The 20,604-nt window shown below is 35.5% G+C and overlaps 1 protein-coding gene across 5 annotated transcripts in view; it reads left to right on the plus strand.

The window, feature by feature from the left end:
• AP3B1 (adaptor related protein complex 3 subunit beta 1) overlaps positions 1–20,604 on the plus strand; it is a 169,445-nt gene that overhangs the window by 69,291 nt on the left and 79,550 nt on the right. For all 5 annotated transcript variants that reach the window (XM_076363229.1, XM_076363228.1, XM_076363227.1 and 2 more), the window contains 7 exons: positions 562–723; positions 2,891–2,988; positions 5,592–5,646; positions 5,743–5,814; positions 8,318–8,380; positions 9,289–9,421; positions 16,153–16,262. In XM_076363229.1, coding sequence (XP_076219344.1) covers positions 562–723; positions 2,891–2,988; positions 5,592–5,646; positions 5,743–5,814; positions 8,318–8,380; positions 9,289–9,421; positions 16,153–16,262 — 693 coding nt within the window. The remainder of the gene's footprint in view (positions 1–561; positions 724–2,890; positions 2,989–5,591; positions 5,647–5,742; positions 5,815–8,317; positions 8,381–9,288; positions 9,422–16,152; positions 16,263–20,604) is intronic.

Consider the following 20,604-nt stretch of genomic DNA (forward strand, 5'->3'; position numbering starts at 1 on the left):
ATTCATAACTTTATTTAAACAGTTCAAGTATTTGTACTTCATCAGAGAAGGCCTGGCTCAGGATACATAACCTTTTTCACATGTAATTTCTTAAGAAAAAAACCTGTCCCTTCTTTTGAGATTTGCTATTTTCACAGATTTCACAGATAATTTATATATTGTATATATTATATTAGAGAAGGAAGAATTCATATGATTTGCAACAACTTTTCAAAAAAGAGGGAATTTTAAACTGACGGTTTTCAGAAATGTCAATTTTGGATCATAGGCTTTCAGTCCAAAAAAGACTAATATTCATACCTAATCTAGTTTATAGAATATTAATGAAGATATTTCATTTAGCAATTCATCTTATTTCTAAGGAAATTTTGCATATATTGTTAAGCTATTTTTTGTGTCGGTACATTTACTGCTTTGAGCGAACTGGGGTAGAAGAGCCGATAGGTATTTTTAAAAAAGTGTGTGAATCTTGCATTAAATTGTGGTGTTGTCTGCCTTAATGTATAAAACCGGTTGGTTCAAATATTCTGTGTATGTTTTTGTCATTTTGTCTTTTGGTAGGATGATGAGGTGGTGGAAGAATACAGTGAAAATAATTTCTATGAATCTGATGAAGAACAGAAAGAAAAGGATCGGAAAGTGAAAAACACCTATACTATGGACCCAGATCACAGGCTGCTGTTACGAAATACAAAGCCCTTGCTTCAAAGCCGAAATGCTGCTGTATGACTAATTCCTTTTTGCTTAAAATGTTAAACTACTAAATAGCTATGCTTCTAGAAAATTTAAAAGATTGAAAAGTAAAATCTACATCCCTTTAAAAGTGGTGACAATACTCTCTAGTTACTTATAGGAGAAGTACCGTGGTTCTTTCTTTTTTTGAAATTAACTTAGCTTCTAAGTGAAACACCTGAGCTGAATGTGATATATGCTCCAAATACTAAGGACAAACAAAAGAGAAAATATGAGAACATTTGAATCCAACTTCTATAGCGTGTGATGACTATACCATAGCTAGCTTTTAATGTTTAAGTTCTCAGCTACTAGGATGGCATAAACTGTCAGTTTTGGTGGTACAGATTCACAAAGAAAATCATAGTTGTTACTGATTCATTAAGTTGTGCTTTCCTTTGAGTCTCACATTTTAAAAGTAGACAATTATATGCCTAAATCCAAGCCAGATTCTTAGTGTTGGTGCCTTGGCAGGGTTGCAGGATAGATTTGACATCATGAGTATAGTATGCTCTGCAGTATTTCCATGAGATTTTAAGATGCAGGTAAATTTTTAGAACTGGAAAAAGCCATGCTGATGGTGAATCATTGTGGCATTACTCAGATCACAGAACTTTATTATTTCTAACCTCGGTTTGTCCTGTTAATCAAGACTAGATATCTTCAGGAAAAGAATTCCAGTGATAATGAATATTCAGATCATTGCAAAAACAATTACTGCACCATGATTAAGTCACCTCCCAACCTGTTCTTGATAAGCTAAACAGATCAGGTTTTTGTTTCTCCCCTGGAACATATTTCTAGATTCCAACTAATGTCTAACTCTTTTCAAAATCACTTATAATCTGCCAGCAGACTTTGGAAACAAATTGAATACAGTTTTACAATAATAATTCTGTTAGAGCACAGCCATTTGCTAAAATCACTGTTCAATGTCTGTATGATATTTCCTCATCTCACGCAAAAACCAAGTATGTTAGGTATGTTTGCCGTCACGCTGCACTGAGAACAGGTTCAGTTGCTTATCTTCCACATGCCATAAATAATTTCTTTCTATCTATTAAATATGGTATTGATTCTCACATTTATGATGTTAAAGTTAACTGAGATGTTTAAGTGCTGTTTGTCAAGTGAAATCACACTTCTCTGAATTTGTATTACATGGATTTTTGTACCATTCACAGAATTTACCAGCAATTCAATTAGTTGACCTCTTTGACCTTAACTTTTTGTCAGTAATAAAAGATCCCTGTAGTATATTGCTAAAAATCTTCCAGTTATTTAATCTTTTCAGATGTTTTTAATCACTTTTTATTGTTTAATAATAATTTTTGTTTCATTGGTACTAAGATTTAAGATACCAACTCAAGTGTCATAATGATGGCTTTACATGGAGTCTCCTTTCTCTGATTTGTTTTGTTTTGAACAGAAAGTTGACCATGACAGTATTGTAGGGAAGGTTATGACATGACTTATTCATTAGCATAAAGTTCATCATTTGTCTCCTTATGAGAAAACTTGGGGGGGGGGGAAAGAAGTATGGGTTTTAAGTTGCTTATATCTCAGTCTTCTGCTTTTTGCTAGCCAGGATGTTGATATACAACCCTGTGGTTTTTACTTTCTGTTGGGTTTGAGACTTTAGAAGTTGCCAGTAAAGGCAGCTGTAATTTTATAAATTGCATAATAGAATAATGGAATGAAAGATTTTCAGTGGAAACTGAATAATAGGTAATACTGAACCTGTATTTAATAAAAAAAAAAAAGCACAAAATTTGCAGAAGTTTTAAACAGTATTTCCTCATTAATTTGTACAGCTAATGTTAGCAATACTGACTTATTAAGGATGATATCAGTATGTTTACAATTTGAATTACCTACACTTCTTCTCTCTTCGTCTCTCTTCCTCTGTCTTTCTATATATTGTAGTATACAATAAATACTGGGAGGAAGGAGAGGTACTTAATTAGCTTTGATTTTAGAAATAAAAATATCTTTCTTCTGATGTTTTTCCCCCAACCTGCTTTGCTGATTTTGAAGAATGTGGGTATGCATTTTGCTCACCTGAAGTGAGTTGGTAGTTCTGCAGGTCTGAAGCAAATGTGATAGATATGTATGATGATTTGAAGTTAACATGCTGTTCTGAATGTTCTTCTTTTAGGTCGTAATGGCAGTTGCACAGCTTTACTGGCATTTGGCACCAAAATCTGAAGCTGGTATTGTTTCTAAGTCACTGGTGCGTTTACTCCGTAGTAATAGGTAGGTCAAGTCTGTACTTTACATTGCTATGTCTACTTTTTTGTGAGAGTTTTTAGTACGTAATTGTTTAGCCATAGTTATAAGCATATAACTATTGCTCTATTAGAATTTCATTTTAAAATTGTCCTGTAATATTAATTTTTACTCAATAAATGAGGATCATTAAAAGTAATTCCATCATTTTCAGTATTACATCCAGTGATCATTTAGTATCGTGTTTCATTCTTCATTATGACTTTCATTCTGAGAAGAATCACGGCTGCCTAGTTAGCATACAAATAGAGGCAGTACTAACTAGTTTGCTTAGTTTCTTGATTGTTTTAATTATTGGAAGTTATTGGAAATTTAATTATATTGGAGTTCCTTACGGTCTTGCTAGGCACTAAAGAAGTCTTCAGATTTGTGTTTTCTTTTCCTGCATTTTATATTGAAGACTTACTGCTGACAGAGAAACTAAGAAACATGTTATTAAAATACCACTTGATGCTGCTGAATCCCCTATGTTTCCTTAATCCTTGAACTGTTTTTAAAGAACAAGTTTATATTTCATTCAGGACATCTAATTTTGACTTTATCATCTACAATGTGACCTTGTCTACTTTCCTGTGAAGGGTCTCACTGGCCACATGTTTCATAAGATTGATAATATTCTTTTTTTCTTTGTGTTTGATAGTTTTAGCATGTTATGACAATAAGCTGCATAAAAGTGGTTTTTTTCCCCCTCAGTTTTTAGATTTTGAACTTCCATGTATCTGTATGAAAAGCCTTAAAGGGGTGATAGGAGACAGAATATTAAGATGTTTTTTCAGAATAATTTTCTAACTAAACATGGTATTTTTGGCTAGAATTTTGCTGTGAAAATGATTTATTTTTTAAAGTTGGTCACATCAAACAGACAAAAAGCTTAAAAAAAAAAAAAATCCTTTTTGTTGTGTCTGACAAGATTACTCGTCTTAGATGGGCTTTAACTTTTGTAAGCCCGGTCACCATAGAGCTCTTTCTCTGTAAACCTCTGCAGCTCACCCGTGGCTAATGTCTCTATCATTTAAAAGTTAGTAAAGAAGTAAAATTGGGCTTGGTAGAGTATTCATGCTTTTATTTCTGATAAAAATGAATCACTGTTGTATTTGTGTTTGGCTTTATAGTACAGTATGCTTCCCATTCTCTTTATACAAAGATAAGTAAAATGGCTTAAGCAGTTGGGCATATGTACAGGTAATGTATAGAACTAAACTCATACTCACAGGTTGAAAGGATTATTTTTGCATGTTGTTTATTGCTCATTTATACTCAAATTTCATCAAAAGAGAAGTCACATCTTTCCTGTACTTCAGTAGTGCCTAAAATGGCACTAGTCTTCTGATTTTTCTATGTTGAATGGCTTGTCTGTTCTCTGTTACCAGTCTGTGTGAAACACTTCTGCTATTAGAGCCACTTTGAAATAAGCTTTTGCTGTTTGCACTTGGAGTTATGTGCCTATGGCCTTTAAATTAATGTCAAATACGCTATAATCTAGTTAGGGTGAGAGTGCCTGGAACAGCATTTCATAGCAATTTCCAGTCTTCGTTCATCATGTGCAGCTGACTATTTCCATGTACCTATGTAAGAATTACATAAAAATAGGTTTAAAAGATATTAAGTACTTCTCTGTTATTACTTTACTTAGCAAGCAACAGCTGTAATTACCACAGGGCTATTAGACAGTTTTGAATAAGAGGAGGTAATGGATGTGATGATTCGTCCATTAGGATGTGATTTGCATCATGAAAGAATTTGAGCACTCGTGGTTCAGAAAAATTGCGTATAAATTATTACTTAGTTTTTAAGCAATTGGTGGCAGAAACTTTGTAGTTTAAAAGCTTTAGACTAGTACCCAGATTTCTTTTTGCTCACTCCTGCTGAGGCTTTTAAAGTAATACATTAATGATGAGAATATCCTCCGAATATGTTTAATATTTTTGTGTTGTCTGTATCTTGACAAAGTCTATTATGTTAAAGTGCTGCTTTTTGATAGATGCATATGCCTACTGGTGTATGCTCTTAAGTCACAGGAGACCCTAGCCCTTTTTGAGAATTATTAGGAAATTTTTTTGAGACCAAAAAAGTCATAGCAATTCTTTCTAGCAAGGATTAGCTGTTCTTGTAACTAATGCAGTCATTTCCACTCTACAGATAAAGCCCATGTGTTTTTGTTCTCAGCTGCGTCATCCTAAAATATTTAAGTTTTAAGATGGTGGACAAAATGTAAGGTTTTGTGAGCTATTTCCGGACATGCCAGAATAGTGATGTTTTAAACGAATTTTTGGTTTAAACAAAGACCCAAGGCCTACAAGAAGCATTGCACCATTGCATGGGTGTTAGTGATTTTTTTTGCATATTGAAGTTTTTAAAAATGAGAGCCTGGTTTCATCTTGCATCTTCCTCTGAAGCAGATGATGAACTTGTAGCAGTTAGCAATAAGCTTTTTCCTTCCATGTTTGTGCCAAGTCAAATGTATAAGTAACTTTGGATTCAAATAGAATTGGACTTTCTTTGCCATGTTGCGTTATTCTATGTATCTGTAATTGTGCAGAATAACTCTTGTTTTTCTTTTCAAATTCTAGGGAGGTGCAATATATTGTTCTGCAAAATATTGCCACTATGTCAATTCAGAGAAAGGTATACCATATTTAGAATTTTCTAAATCACATTTTGAAATGTGATGAAACACGCCTGAAACACAGGCGAGCTACTTAAATATGTTCTGCTTTTCAGGGCATGTTCGAACCTTATCTGAAGAGTTTCTATGTTAGATCAACTGATCCAACAATGATCAAAACACTGAAGGTGAGTTTAAAAGCAAATTCTTCTATATATTACTGGACAAATCTGTTTGCAACAGGAAGGTAAAATTTTCTTGCACTGATATGACATACATCATTCTGTGCTGTTCCTTTTCTTTCACTAAGAAGTGTAGAGTTGTGGCTTTTAGTTAAGTCCACAAGAGTCCTTCAGGCTTGTCAGGCTATCTGAAAGTTCTCTTGTTACCATGTTGCAGATGGCATATGGCCTATGTTTTCCACTACAGCTTTTGGTACCTTGCAGTGGTACAGAGCACTACTATTTTTATCTAATCAGCCATTCAAACGTTTAGAGTTTGACTGTTTTCATGGAGGAAGAATCTTCTCAAATGAAGATAAATGAAATCACACAGTCTTTGATCCTGTTATCTTAAAAAGAGTTTAAATCTGTTTCCCTGAACAAAATGGGACAGTGTTAAGAGTCCCAAATTCTCTTTCAAGTCAGCATTTGACATTAGAAGCACTTTATGCTTTCCTCAAGACCACATGTCAATGCATGTTTTAGGCTGTCGTCATCTTGTTTTCTCTATTCTTAGTCTTTAATGGACGTGAAATCCTTGACAAAACAATAACTAAAAAATTGTCTACTAGTATGTGCCTTTCCTCTTGTTTTGCTTTAGATTGTCATAGGCACTTGTGTTTAGGAGTGGAAGGCACAGGTTTCTTAAATGTTATTTTTTTCTTATTTTCATTTTACATCCATGTTGCACCCTCATTACATGTGCAGAGTGGTGCAGTCCAAGATGGCTATGCCCAACCCGTCATATTTTTATTAGTCCAACATTAAGTAAATTTGAGGCAGTTGGAGGCAAAAAGATCTACCCCACATTTAATGATTATGAAAACTGTTGGGAATACTAGTAAGACTTAGTGTTATCCAGGAAAAGTCACTCCTGAAGTAATTGAAAGTTGAGATATTTAAATTCCCATATTAATTGATATACAATGTTGAAGAGGTAGAGGAGTAGAAATTGTGTTTTTTCCTTTCATTGTCTCAGTTCTTTATTGGTGGCTGAAAAATTTGGGACAACCTACACTGTTACATACATAAGAAAATCTTGTGCTTTTCTCCACTCCCTACTCCCATAGTTCCATCCTATCTGCTTTGAGGTAGGAGGATGAGACCTATGGCAGTATTTAAGATGTAGGAGCACCCTGGAATTCATCTGCTGCACTGTTTAGACTTCTCTTTTGTTCTCTGTTTCTTTCCCAACGTTTGCTTTTTTGATCACTGCTTAGCATTGAGCTTATATTTTCATGGGGTTATCTATTTTAACCACAAATTCTCAGTTATAATTAGTAGTAATCAGCTCAGAGCCTATCATTCTCTGTAAAGTTAAGGTTTTTCCCCCAATTATGAACATCACATTTATCTGTGGTGAATTTTTTTTGCCATTTTATCAACCAGTCACCTAATGTTTTAAGTTTTTATGCAGCTTTTCTTAGTCAGCCTTTGTCTTCATTTCTCTGAAAACTGTAGCATCAGCAGAAAACTTTGTCACCTGTCTTCTCATTACTTTCATAGTTCATATATAAATATGTTGAAAAGGAAAAGACCAACAAAGATACGTGTAGGATTCCATTGATAGTCTTCCTGTACTGTAAAATAGTCTCTTTTTTTTCCTGCCTGTTCCTCTGTCTCATTTATCAACTTGCTTTGTATTCTATGCTAGATAGGTATCTTTAAGAGCCTTTGGTGACAGGTCATATCAAATTGCTTCTGAAGTACAGGTGGACTGTATCAATTAAATGTCATCGTCTGTGTGCATCCAACTCAAAAAATACCAACAGATTCCTGAGGCATGACTTCCCTTTACAGAGACGGAGTTGTCTTTTTCTTCAGTTTACCTCATTCAGATTGTATTGGAATTCCTTCTTCTTCAAAGCTAAAACAACCTGGAAGCATAGCATCTGAACAATATATGCCAAGTGTTGTATATCGTGCCCTTGTTCACCAGGAGCAAAGAAGAGGCCTTTCAGGGTCTGATGATGTTGATTAAGATCTGAGGAGTCTCGTAGATGCAACTGTTTGTTTCCTGAGTTTAAAGGTCTTGCAGTTCATCTGAATATAATGGACACTTTATTTCTCCCCAGCTGCAGTTGTGATTTCCATTATTTCTTCTTACAGTGTCACATGGTTCTTATACGCTAAGGCCTGTTGTATAACATTGGAAACCATGGTGCCAGAAGTATTTCAAGCCTATTTGATATGCAATGCAACACTAAAGCTAGAGCTCGTAGAAAATGCATCACTGAACCCTACAGTCCTGCTTTGAAAACCTTGCGTGTACTTGCAAGGAGAATATTCCTCCTGAGTGCAATGCTGCTACCAGTTTATACTGAAATCTGGTATACTCTATTGAATTCTAAGTGGTATTTTTAGTAGTATTATCTTTTATTTATATACAGTAAAAGTATAGTGTATATGTAGTACTGTTTATAATATTTTATTTTAGCTTTTGATAAAATATCTGTTTTTCTTCTTGTAGCTTGAAGTCTTGACGAATTTAGCAAATGAAGCCAACATATCAACTCTGCTTCGAGAATTTCAGGTTTGTGCAAAAGTGTATTCTTTTTATATGAAACGCTCTCTGTCGGCCAATTGCCATTATTGGATGTTTCATCTAGATTTTTAGTCTTAAATTTTTCACGTTAAAGTCTTTTCCACGATAAAGTGTTCTCAGAATGGATATGAAACTGTCTCATATCATAACGGATAATGAAGCTTTTTATATGTGGAAAGGAGTTCAATGTTTTGTTTCTCACTCTTTCCAGCTACCAAAAAAAAAAAAAAAAGAGATGCGAAACTCAGTCATTCCAAATTCTTTAAAACAAATTCTATGAACCTGACTGACACTGTAAGTCACTAGATGATAGTGTCTTAATTTTAGCAATATTTGGCCATTATCATTTATTGCCAAACCTCATTTCTGTAAGTCATTTGATGAAATAGTATTATCTCCAATATCTGTATATGTATCAGCAAGATGTTTGGCCTGTATTGTGAAACAGTGTCTGTCCTTCTTTCTTTCCTCTTTGCTTATGACATCTATTTTCACTGCTTCAGTTCTCTGGCTGGATTTCTCTGAAAGGTACTGGTTCTCAGGCAGGTAGGTTATTCATAGTTTCACAGATGCTCCTGGTTAAATGAACTGAAACCTGTCTGAAGAGAGAGCTCATCAACTCCTCCAACCTTGCACACAAACTAATTGCTGTTTTTGGGTAATTGCCCCCTGCCCCAAGCTTTCTGGAAATCAGAGGTTTGCATGGCCATGGGTGATGAAAGCCAGCAAGAAAATGTGTTCTAAAAGTGACAATGAGGTGAAAAAACTGTGACTTCTAATGTGAAATGTAGCTTTATAGATTGAATTTATTATACAGTATGTCTGTCTTATGAGGATAATATGGTCTTTGGTTGACAAGACTTATGTATTGACTAATGAAAATCCTGTTTCCTTAGACTTACGTGAAAAGCCAAGATAAACAGTTTGCTGCAGCTACAATTCAGGCTATAGGCAGATGCGCAACTAACATCGCTGAAGTGACTGACACATGCCTTAACGGCCTCGTATGTTTGCTGTCCAACAGGGATGGTAAGCTAAATGTTCTGTTTGATTTCTGAGCAGCTGATGGCATGAAACCTTTTCTTAATGAGAACCACAAAGAGCAGATCGCGTTGAAAAGAATATGGGAGTTGACTTTTATAAGAATTTAGCTGACATGACTGGATAAAAATAGTGATTCTGGGTGCTGCTTCAAGAGGCTCTCATAATCACTGGGTACTTATATCCTCTTCTGTTAGTGAAATTAATTCCTTGTGGCCTGCAATTACATGTTTACCTGTTTTTTCTCAAAATGCCATGATCATTAAAGTCTGCTGTTGTGATTATCATAAATGACAGCAGTTTTACTGTTACATGTTTGGCTGCATCAAAACAGTTAGCCTGTAGAGGGTGCTGAAAGCTTGGAATGTTGGGGTTTTTAGTGCATCAATGCCTAACTGAAAAAACATTAAATAGTTTTAGGATAAATGGCCCCAAATCTGGCTTGATTTTGTAATCTAGCCTTCTGTTATTTTTATATAGTGAAACGGAGTTGCAAGTCACTAAGGAACACAACAAGGAGCAGATAAAGTCAAATAGGATATAGCAGCACTGTAAATCAATACCTGATAATATTGTATATTCTTACCAATTATCAATGAATATTGCACAGAAGTCAGTAAGAGAATCGGAAGATTATTATATAATGTACAGTCTACATGAATATGGTTAAATATTGGAAATAGAGTTAAGAAAGCTGTAGTTAAAAATAATAATGTCAGGAAGGAGGGAAGGCATGGGTTTTGGGTGGCCTGGAGTAATTAGGGTTGTTCAGAGAACACAGGTGAGATCTACCCTAAGGTTTGAAAAGCAGCATTAATTCCTCTCCATATCTACCGGACATACTTTTCATGGTAATGCGAAGAAAGCCTTTATTCAGGACATTACTTTGGCAGCACACAGTCATCCTGTGACCCACTGATACACTCAGAGCTTTCTCTTATTTGGTTTGTGAACTACGAGTCCTCCTTCTCTCCCACTTCACCTTGTATCAGAAATTCCTGAGATGCCTCAGTGTATAGCCTGGCAGTTTTAATATATGTAACTTTAATTTCCTAGTGCTCCAGGCCTTATGTCCCTTTATGCTTTTCTGGTTATCAACTGCGTTTAAAATGTCTGTCTTAGAAGGCCATGTCTGCATGGTGCACCTTTTTGTATTACATTTAGCAATGACCATATTAAAAATACAAGCTTCAAAGCTTGTTCTTGATTCTGCTTAATTCTACTAGCAATATTCCTCGAGGTCAATAGGCTCCTTTCAGCATGTACAAATCCCCATTTTTTTCTGTCTTAAATAAAATAATAGATTTATCACTTCAGAATACTGAGTTTGTTACTTAATAATCCTTCTTTCCGTTTTCTTGCTTTGTTTTTCTTTTTGCTAAGAAGGAACCAAGATGAGAGGAAAAGCCTTTTTTTTCTATTATGATAGCTTCTCAATTTAATATCTTCTTCAAAGTAATTCCATATATATATACACACACATATGCATGTGCATGTATACAAAGGTCTGTCTCAACAAGATTAGTTTTCTTGACTGTTTCTAAGTAGTTGTCTAGCAAATAAAATTATCTTCTTGTGCTTACTGTTCTGAAAGACTGCAAAGGATATATTGAGGATCTTTTAAAACTGGCAGCTGGCAAATTGCTTTACCATAGCTGCAGTGTCTTTATTCCTTCTTTCAAGGAATGAATAGAATGGTATAATTTACATGGTACCTTTCCTCAGGTGGCAGGAAATTACCGATAGTCACAGCTTACTGAACATAAGAAGAGTTTTGGGCATGGTAAGGGAGAAAAAAAGATTTAGCATGTGTAAGAGAATAGATATAAAAGTCTTGGTTAATCTTGCTTTCCTCTGACTTTTACCCTTAAAGTGTGCAAGCAATCTGCTTGCCGTGTTGCCACTTCCATAGTTGTTTGAAGCCTGGAAGCAGTTCTGCTGCCTTTGCATAGCATGAAGCCCAAGCTGGTAAGTCCAGCAGGTTCTGAGGTCCCTGAAAGCAGTCTTGGCTCTGCTTTCTCTGCACTGTTTTCTTATTATGGGGAATTCACTTGAGTGCAGGAGAGGTGACCAAATTAATTTTACCAAATCAGAATAGAATCCTGAAGAACAAGCTTGTGGCAAAACTGCCTTCTAATTCTGTGCTCTTGTTCTGGAAAGGTCTTTACTGTAGATACAACCCAACAGACAAGATGTCTTGGCTCTATCTGGCACAGGAGCTATGCCATTTATCATTCTGGAACTTCGGTGCTGAGAGGCAGAGTGTCATCACACAAAACAGTCTCTTCAAGAGTCAGTCAGGTCCAGCTGGGATAACTCTTCACAGAGCTCTTTGAGTGTCTCATCATTGAACTTTTTGGTTTCTGTATGTGCTCCTGTGATTCAAATGTGGGGTTTGTTTACCATAGCCCCCAGCTTCCCTGAGTAGGGGAAATTTGACTTTAAATAAAGCAGTCATAAATATGCAAAGAAAATTTCAAAAGTGGTTCTCAACTTCCCCAGAGCCTTGTTCCCAGAAGCCATGTTGAGGGCTGAGAATTATTTTCCTTCCTTGTCTGCTGAAGGCAGTACAAAAAGAAAAGCTATTTTGGCTCTTCGGTGTGACGTTTGGCATTTGATTGATGCATTTCCTTTAAGCAATTGCCTTGATAATTTCAGCTGACCATTGGCCCCACTATGACATAAAAGTCATTTTAGATGTAAGAGACAGATGGGATTATAGGAAGTCTCTTTTGTCTGTCTGTAGTCCATATACCAGAGATCCTGCAGGTTTTTCTCAGATGGGTGATTTTCATTTTCTGTTGAAAGTTGCAGGTTATGGATAATAGAGAATGTAAACACAATTGTAGGATGTATACGTAAAACAATTTTTTTCCTACTAATCTATACAAACTTGAACAGGCAAGTCATAAAATCACTGGAACTGTTAATACGTCAGGTAACTACTACCTATCTATTGGAATTACTGTTAGAATGACGTAAAAGAAAACCAACTCCTTGTAGCATTCAGTTTATATGTATTAACGTGGTTTCAGAGTCTGTTATTTACGTTATAAGGATGGAAAAATTAGTAAAACCAGGTAAAAGCTTAGACTTCAGGCAGTTCTGAAAAGCAGAAACTTAATGTTTGTCTGGATACTTAGCTCTAATAATTGCCTTTTAACTTTAGTTTTAACCATTTGCATAACCTTCTAATAACCCAAATAATCATAGAATCATGGAATGGTTTGGGTTGGAAGGGACCTTTAAAGGTCGTCTAGGCCAACCCTCCTACCATGGGCAGGGACATCTTCAACTAGATCAGGTTGCTGAGAGCCTCGTCCAACCTGACCTTGAATGTTTCCAGGGGTGGGGCATCCACCACCTCTCTGGGCAACCTGTTCCAGTGCTGCACCACCCTCCTCGTAAAAAAAATTCTTCCTTATATCTAGTCTGAATGTACCCTCCTTTAGTTTAAAACCATTACCCCTTGTCCTATCACTACAGGCCCTACTAAAAAGTCTGTCCCCAGCTTTCTTATAAGCCCCCTTTAAGTATTGAAATGCCACAATAAGGTGTACCTGGAGTCTTCTCTTCTCCAGGCTGAACAACCCCAACTCTCTCAGCCTTTCCTCACAGGAGAGGTGTTCCATCCCTTTGATTATTTTTGTGGCCCGCCTCTGGACCCGCTCCAGCAGGTCCACATCTTTCCTGTACTGAGGGCTCCAGAGCTGGACGCAGTACTCCAGGTGGGGTCTCACCAGAGCAGAGTAGAGGGGCAGAATCACCTCCCTCGACCTGCTGGCCACGCTTCTTTTGATGCAGCCCAGGATATGACTGGCCTTCTGGGCTGTGAGCGCACATTGCTGGCTCATGTCCAGCTTTTCCACCACCAGTACCCCCAAGTCCTTCTCTGCAGGGCTGCTCTCAATCCCTTCATCCCCCAGCCTGTATTGATACTGGGGGTTGCCCCGACCCAGGCACAGAACCTTACACTTCATATTGTTGAACCTCATGAGGTTCACATGGGTCCACTTCTCGAGCTTGTCCAGGTCCCTCTGGATGGCATCCCGTCCCTCAGGCATATCAACTGCACCACTCAGGTTGGTGTTATCTGCAAATTTGCTGAGGGTGCACTTAATCACTTGTACAGCCTTGCTATGAGATTCAATTGGTATATTCCTTCCAAAAACAGTTGATGCAGTTTTGTTGATTTTAGAAATAGTGATTCTACAAATTATAGACTGTGGCTAAATTTGTCTTCAGTTGCATGTTTTAGTTTCTGCAAGTATCAGTTAATGTAAGTGGAAGAAAATTTGGTTCAACATCAATGGTATCAAATGTAGTATTTCAGAATGCAGCTTTTTAATGTTCTCTGGTAATACACTCCTTGCTAAGGTCTTTTTCTGAGTTTCTGTTATAATGTGGCCAAATTCTCATTTTTGAAAAAGTCTGTAATTCGGTCCCCACAAGTTACTGTCTGCTACATTGTTAATTTTTTGTATACATAATTACTTGGCAAAATGGAACATTGTATGACTGAATGTATTTTAGGTTTTTGAGAAGTTGTCATGCTCCCTGGGTCTTCCGAGATTATCCTACTCAGAGTAGTCATTTCCATATCGCTTCAAAATTATTTGAAGAAAACTAGCAGTGAAATTATACTAAGATTTTTACTGTGGCTTGTGAAAATTGAAGTTGCTGATACCTCTTGTAGTCTCCTTTACTGGTAAAGGCGTTCCTGATCATATTTTCTGTGATATTTAGTCTTTATTTTAGGAATTTGATCTACTTTTTATGACTCTCTAGATATAATATAATTTACACTCTGTTTTGAAATTCTTGCATTCATTTATCGTTGCCTTGTATGCACTTTTTCTTTGATAATTCTAGCAGAGTTATATTTTTAAGTTTTCTTATTGCTCATTCAGAATGCCAATTTTATCTTCCCTTTTTGGTTTTATTTTGTGTTTGAACCCAGATGTGTCTCTCTTATTCCATGCTCATTTTTGGGATTCTTCATGTGCACAAAGCAAGCCTCAAAGAGCCTCTTTTTTTCTGGACTATGTCAGTCCTTATTCTAATACAAATTCATTTTGCTTTTGTTTGTACTTTTTTTTGGTATCTAGACCCATGTAAAGGAACCATACTAGTTTACTTGCTTACAGTTTTGGTTCAGTTCTTTAAATTTGCTCCCACAGATTGCATTAGAGTAGTTCCTATGGTGACACTTCATCTACTGCACTGCATTTTATCATGACCAGTTCTACATTGTCAACAAGTGTTTTTAATAATGACTTCATGTCCACTCAGTTTTTTGGGTTCAATTTTATTTTGCTTAACCATTCTCCTTGTTAAATAGTATCACAAAACACAATTACAGTCATTACAATGTCCCCCACTCTAAATATTCCAGAATGTAATTTTAAAATTTTGAGAATTATCTTCTTATTTTAGTATCTGGCAAAACACAATCTAAATTAAATTGATCTGTAGGATTGTGCAAGGTCTTGAGACATCTGAAATAGCCATGTGAAGTAGACATGTTAACCTTGCTTCAAGAAAATAGTCTAGAAAAATGATGGAGATGTCATGTCAAATAAAGGATCACAGAAAAAGCTGCAAGCTAAAATTTAAGCATTTCAGAGGCTTATGGCATAATGATGCATACTCAGAGCTTTTGAAAAGCCTTTCTCCACAGAGAGGTTTGCTTTCAGGAAAAAAAAAATTATAAAAAATTTAGAGATCTATTCCCCATACCATTCTTTGGAAACTTCAGCTTGCTTGATTGCTGAATGAATGGTCCATGTGTCAGATTAACTCTTGAAATGTAGGAATACCTCTGTGATGTTTAACGAATGGTAGTGAGGCTTCTTCTTTGTTTTAAACATTGATAGTTAAGGAGAAATAGTTACTTCCTTTTTCTAGTATAAATGAAAATTAGAATTATGTTGAACTCTTACAGTAGTCTTTGTTTTGGTTTCAGCTTTGGCCGTATTTGACTTTCCTTCATCTTTCCTTACAGCATGAGTTTACTCTTGCATAGAAGCTTACCTCTGCACCAGTGGGTTTTTTTTCAGCTTCAAAAATTGTACATTTCATACAAGTTGATCATGCTGTGAATGTTACTTGTTACAGTAGTTAAGCACTCCAGTGCATGACTTTGGCATAAATCTTACAACAGCTTGCTATTTAGAAGCTTCATTTGAATGTACTAGAGATTAGGTTACGGACCTGAGAGAGACCATTTAGAAGGTGAAAAAGTACAAAGGAAATGTTTAGATATTTCTCTTGTTTATGAATGAGCTGTTGCTTTTAACATTGTATATTTCTTTGAAAATTAAACAAGTGTTTGTATTTTTAATGCAGACAGCAAATTGCCTATGAATATGCATAATTTCAATGAAAAACAGATGTTATTCATGCTGTTCCTCAATTTGAAGAGGAAAAATACAAAATGCAGCTTTACTAAAAGACAATTTTGAAAAAAGTATGTAATAGGATGATATTTTTACATTTAGAACATTTCTCTGTCCTCTTTTTGCTGCTTATAACTTGATTCTGGAAGCTGAACTTGTATTATTTAGTAGAGTGGTTTACGTCTTTGTTACCAAGTAAATAGAATTCAGTTCTGCAAAGCATATTTCGAAAGCCGATAACATCTTTTACAATCAATTATTTATGGCTTTTTCTTTTGCATAAATGCTTTTAAAATGAATAATTTGTTTTGTCTTAAACAGAAATTGTAGTTGCTGAAAGTGTTGTTGTCATTAAGAAACTGCTGCAAACCCAGCCAGCACACCATGGTGAAATTATTAAGCATATGGCCAAACTCTTGGATAACATTACAGTGAGTATTTGTGCACAGTGTCTTATTTTCCTTGCTGACTGATAAAAATCACACCGTCTCCTTTGAATTTGAGCCATAAATGGAAATAGATATATTAGAGAAATACAACATAATTTTTTATTTTTGACATAAAATAGAAGCTATCAGATGGCATCAATATGTGCCTTAGATCTGGGAAGCTATTTTGAAAGAGACCCCTGGACATGTTGAGTATGGCTAGTACCATTAGACCAAGATGAACAGCAGGTTTAGAATGTGGAGTGGGTAAATTGAAATGAAAATAAGGGCAAAGCAGCACTTAACTTGAGGATTTTCAGCCTGTTGTCTTACTGATCTGGGTGGAGTTTAAAAAATTTTATTCTAAGTGTTTTTCCCTATTCCCAAATCACCTGACCTTTCCATGGTACCAGACACACTGGTGTGAGTGTGTTGCAATGTTTCTTGAAGCCACATTTTTATCTTCTGGGTATGTAAGATTCTGTGTCATTTAACAGTAAAATTTGCATTATTGCTTGTTATCTATCCTTAGATTAAATTGACATTTAGGTATGTCGATATTTACTTCCCAAATTCTCCTCACAGTCCCAGTTAATTGATAAAACATTCAGTGGTCTATCCTAAATTATAGTGTAGGGCTGAAGACCATTAGCTACCTATTGCAACATACCCCAAAGGTGACAGATTTTGATCTGTCAATAATTATTTTTCTGTAGATGCTATAAATAGGACTGTTCAGTTTCATATGATTACACATGTATTGATGATGGAGCAGTAAATAGTTTCTAAATCAGTGACTCTTCTATTTTCCATAGTTGAATTTGGCAAAGTTTGGAATACTAAAAGAAAAAGCAAATGTGGTCTTCTCAGTTCATGCTTACTGAACAGATTAAACAAATAAAACCAGCTGCTAAGAGCTGGTGATCAAACTTTATAACTGATGTAAAGAAAATACAATTCTACTGGATTGCTCATATCCAGAATCAGAAGAGGCTATAAGATATTGCTGCTAATTACACATCAAATAAGTATTACCTATGTTATAATAATCCCCTGTTTTTTCAGAAAATTTGTGCAATATTTTGATTGATAATTACAATCTCATGAATTGTGTATAATCTTATTATACCCATCTTCTGGCACTTCACCAAATGAGTTTGTCATCTTATTTCCACATACTGTACAGGGGAAAATAGTTGTTTTCTAAATATTCTGTTAACACTTAAAAGGGTTTTGTAGCTATTTTATACAATTAATACTTCTGAGTAAGTATTTCAAGTTTTAAATACAAGGAATTTTTTTTGAAAAGAAAATCCTTTTTTAAGTTGAATAAGGGGAAAAAAAAGACATGCAGGACTTGAACTACTTTGACGTACTCATGTTCTCCAATAATGAGGTTGTACAGAATATCAGAAAATGGTAAGTAGTACGAGAACAGGTTGTGGAACAGAGCAATCATAGGAATAAACTAAAAATCAAAATCTGAATCATGATTCTTAATCAAGAAGGAAGCAGTGATAGTGATGCTGCAGGCTCTCCAGGATGATTGTTGTACATTTTGTTCTACATTTTTCCCTGTAATTTTTTAATAATAACTTCCAGAAATTTATCTTCCTCAGTATGTTTAGGACTTTGGATTAAAGAATAAATTTGGAAGAAGTTCATATTTATAACTTGAATGCCATATCATTATCCTGAAATAACTTGCACCTATTATGTTTGAAAATGGATGTATTCCTTCACAGAATCACAGAATGGTTTGGGTTGGAAGGGACCTTTAAAGGTCATCTAGTCCAACCCCCCAACCCCTTCAGATGCTTCTGAAAAGGATAAGCATATTTTTACACATTTAGGAAGGTGGTATTGGGATTATATAATTACTGAGGAACTGAGTTTCAAATTTCAACATTTAATAAAGCATTACTGGAATTCCTGACATCTGCATGTGTATTTTAAACATTGATCTTACTATGGCAAGAGTGGTTGTGAGTTGATGTTACACAGTTGCCTTGTTTTTTGTCTGCTGTAAGATGCAGAGACACGAAGCAAGGATTCCTGACCCTTACTACATTGACATACAATATATATACATACACACACACTTCTGTACACACATATTTTACACAGATTTTTTTTTCCTGACCTCTTCTGTTGGGGAAAGTATTTCTGGGCTCACTTTTAAATTGGGATTGAAACTTAAGGGATTATTCTATGCAAGAGCATACCCTGTCTTTAAAGGACTCTTGCATTTGGACATAGGAGAAGCAGCCAAATGATACGGTCTTGAATGAACTTGAAAGTAACTGGATGGTAGGGAGTGTGGGCAAAGAAATTCATTGGGGGTTTTTTTAGAGTTGTAATGAATTTAATACTATGTAAAACACAACCGAAATCATGAACAGAATTAAATACAAATAAATAGTAAAACACTTAAGGTAAAAAATAAACTTTCTGATGGTTCTGTCATGATTTAGTTTAGGTAAATGGTGAATACTTAGCCACTAAAACAAACAAAATCGATGTAAACTGGATGGAATACATTTTTGGGTTGGTGCCTGAATTTTTCATTCATGTTGTTATAAATTTCACTTGTGTTAGCCTGAGATTGTGATTGTCAATGATGAGGTGCCTAAAAATCTTTTGTAGCAATGTTTCTTTCAGGTCATTCAATCTGAAATTTCCTCATTCTTGTCTTCATCTTCACCTTGTCTTCATTCTTGTCTTCATCTTCTTCATCTACAGAAGCCATTTAGAAAGTGATAGGATGGATAGTTACCTAAATATATCTAACCAACTATAAGAAATATTAGGAAGTTCAATTAAAAACTACTGAGCTCTTGTAGACCACTGACTCTCATTTATAGTAAAGCTTAGGACTAGGTCCATTTCAGTTTGCGCTTGTTTCTTACATATCTGAAAAGAGTACTTATTTTTCTTCCTTTGCTTTTGTATGTTATAACTGGTACGTTAAACTTTTATCTCAGGTGTGCCCAGGGAACAATCTATGAGATCTATTTTGTGTCTGATATTTGTTGAGTACCTAGACCTGTGCATAGTACAGCTCAATCTAGCTGTATTCCAGCTCCTTTCCTCCACACATTTCAAAAGTTGTAACTGAGAAATGCATGTCTGATGGTGTTCTGAAGATATTAAGCAAGAGAACAGTTAGATCTCTTTAAAATTCTGTTTATTGAAATCATAAAAATGTTTCCATTTGGCTGTTAATGTGTTAATAACGTCATCATGCTTTACAATTTAATGACTTAGTAAGTTGTGGGCCAGAGATCTAAGCAGTACTAGTTTGTGCTAGGTGTTCACTCTGAGGTAGGCTTAATTCGTTTTGTGTGTATAGTTTTTAGAGTGACAGGAGTTTTAAAAAATACGCATGTGGGAAAGGGCCATTTAAAGAAGGGTGATACTGGTTTCATCCAAAGTCCTCTTAATAGAGTAGTCTCCTTTTCAGCAGCACGAAAAACTGGTTCTTTAGGGAGAGGGATTTAAAGATAAGAGGAACTTCATTGTGATGTACCTTCAATCTACCTTCTTAGCCGCTGACGGGAAGCTTGAGTTTGCTATCCACATCATCACACAGTTAAGAATTACTAATCTAAAAATTCTAATCTCTCCTCATATTCAGTGTCTCTGATCAGCCTCTCCCTCTTCTTTTTGTCTTTCCTGATACTTGTGTGAAGTGGGGTGACCAGAAGTGTGCACAGTAGTCAAGAGTATGAAAGAGAAATTTTATGCAGTGACATAATGATATTACTTGTTTTGTATTTTTTATCTCACTTTCCTGGGGTTGTCTGCCTTACTTCTGCAGAGCATTGACTTACCAATTCTACAATTCTCTGATAATATTCATGATTCCAATATTTTTCCCTAGACATAGTTTGGAGTCCATCAGTATGTGTAGAATTTTTTTTTTTAAGGTCTGTTACTAATGTTTCAGTGCCAGCTGCATCACTGCTGCCCAATTTTTAAGTATCACTAATAAGTCATCTTCAACTGTTTAGGTTCTGTTTTAGTTTAGACTATCTGCTCTCTAGATTGCCCTCTTCTAGGTTACTTGCAGATCTGTTGAATGGCATGTTTTCCCCTATAGGTCCCTGTGGGACATCTGATGATTGCCTTCCATTGTAACTGGGTTTATGTCTTTTCTATTATCTAGTCCTTTGTTATTCATGAGAGTGCCTTTCCACCCTGTAAAGGATGACATTTTCAAAGATGATGTTGAGGGATTTTTTCAAAAGCTTTTAGAATATTCTCTCGTCAAATATGTGTCATAGTTGTATAGTCCACTCTTTCAGAAAATCTTTCCTTCAAAACACCTATGGTCCAGAATTTG

Source organism: Aptenodytes patagonicus, chromosome Z (assembly GCF_965638725.1).
Source record: "Aptenodytes patagonicus chromosome Z, bAptPat1.pri.cur, whole genome shotgun sequence".
Classification (NCBI taxonomy): domain Eukaryota; kingdom Metazoa; phylum Chordata; class Aves; order Sphenisciformes; family Spheniscidae; genus Aptenodytes; species Aptenodytes patagonicus.